General features: G+C 34.4%; 1 protein-coding gene across 1 annotated transcript in view; it reads left to right on the top strand.

The window, feature by feature from the left end:
* The first annotated feature begins 60 nt into the window (after positions 1–60).
* Positions 61–1,606, top strand: part of LOC109581868 (WD repeat-containing protein 63-like) — a 24,284-nt gene continuing 22,738 nt past the window's right edge. The window contains exons 1-3 of the mRNA XM_019996337.1: positions 61–184; positions 759–905; positions 1,247–1,423. Of these exons, the coding sequence (XP_019851896.1) occupies positions 882–905; positions 1,247–1,423 (201 nt within the window). The 5' untranslated portion in view covers positions 61–184; positions 759–881. The remainder of the gene's footprint in view (positions 185–758; positions 906–1,246; positions 1,424–1,606) is intronic.

Genomic DNA, 1,606 nt, shown 5'->3' with positions numbered 1-1,606 from the left:
CTTCTTTTCCTGTGATATAACACTTATCATAACAGTGATAGTGACCTTTTGCTCTTTCTCCCCCCTCTTCCTCCATTAGAGCTATGATGGAGAGGAGTTGTTACTGGTGTATGATTATGACTTCAGGTATGGGGAAAACTTTTATCTCTGTCTCACTGAAGCAGCCAAAGACCTCATACTCAATGTGAGTTGATGAGTAAGAATAATAAAAATAGCTACACGTAACAGGTGAATTTATTACGTACATGTAAATATGAATTTATTATGCGTACGTAAATGCCTTCAAAAATTAATACATTAAAAAAACTATATTGTACTCTAGTAGATGTACATGTACAATATAAATGTTATTCTATAGTCTGTACCTAATGCCAATATTAATGTATAGGCCTGGTTTACATGACGACGCTAGCCTAATCTGCATCGTTTTTGCTATGACTGTTTTCAGGTGTTACACTAATCCAGCAGCTGCGTTTTTATTGGACTTTATCATTTGTTTATAGAGTTATCCGTTATTCGTTTTTCTTTTGTTAGGATTTGATATGCGTTTTCTTGTGTTTTAGTGTAAACGAGACCCTTATCCGACTAAAAATATATCCGTTTTACTTTAAAATGTAGTCGTGTAAACCAGGCCATAATGTGTGTGTTATTTTTTAAATGTGCATGTATGTGTATATTCACTGTACGTACATGTACATGTACACATAAATGTATATATAATTGTAATATAGTGTGACTTTTTATTTCCTCTTTTTTAGCCTCCGGAGGATGTTGTAGGTGATAAAGGAGGTGAAGGAGAAGAGGAAGATGAGCCGATACCAGTGACCCCGCCCCCTAGGGTGTGGGTGTGTCTCGGAAGTGACAAGGAAATAATAGAAGGAATGATTAAACTGACACGCCCTCTTGTAAGATAATTTAATATTAAAGAATAATTATTATTATTATAGTCATAACAGAGAGAGAGATTTAGTGTAGTTGCCAAATGCCATGTACATGTACATTTTACCATACATGTACAGTGCATTAAATTTGTTTTTCTTGATTTTCAATGAACTGTACATAAAGGTGGTGAAAACAATTATAGGTTTATTTTTACACCATTACACTTGTTTACATCCAATCTTCTTTTTTCTCTAATTGATATAGCATGATCACATATATTATGTACATGTACATGTACACGTGTATTTTTACACTTATCATTCATTATGCATGTACTTTATAGTCCATTATACATTATTTATAGATGAAGTTCAATGTCTCCAGAAAGAGGAGGCTGTTTGGTCGTGAGATACAGTTCTCTGATTACAGTTACATTAACAATAAGGAGCTTTACACTGAAGTGACGCCAGTGGCTCCTGGAGCAACTTCTCAAGAGAATATCCTTGAAATAAAGAGACTGGAACTGGAGCAAGGGACACAGGTGAGGGAGGGAAGGGGAGTAAGAGAGAGAGAGGGGGGAAGAAAAGAGAGAACTTCTTTTAAATTAAAAGAATATAAACGTTCAAATTAGTTCAAACTTTCTATATGCAGTAAGGGAACTTAATATTGATCAATACATGTACATGTATTTTTGTGACATGCTTAGTATACACGTACATGTACA

This window comes from Amphimedon queenslandica, unplaced genomic scaffold, assembly GCF_000090795.2.
Source record: "Amphimedon queenslandica unplaced genomic scaffold, v1.1 AMPQUscaffold_13412, whole genome shotgun sequence".
NCBI classification, from domain to species: domain Eukaryota; kingdom Metazoa; phylum Porifera; class Demospongiae; order Haplosclerida; family Niphatidae; genus Amphimedon; species Amphimedon queenslandica.
The sequence above is the reverse complement of the archived record's forward strand: the minus strand, read 5'-3'. Positions and strand labels throughout refer to the sequence as shown.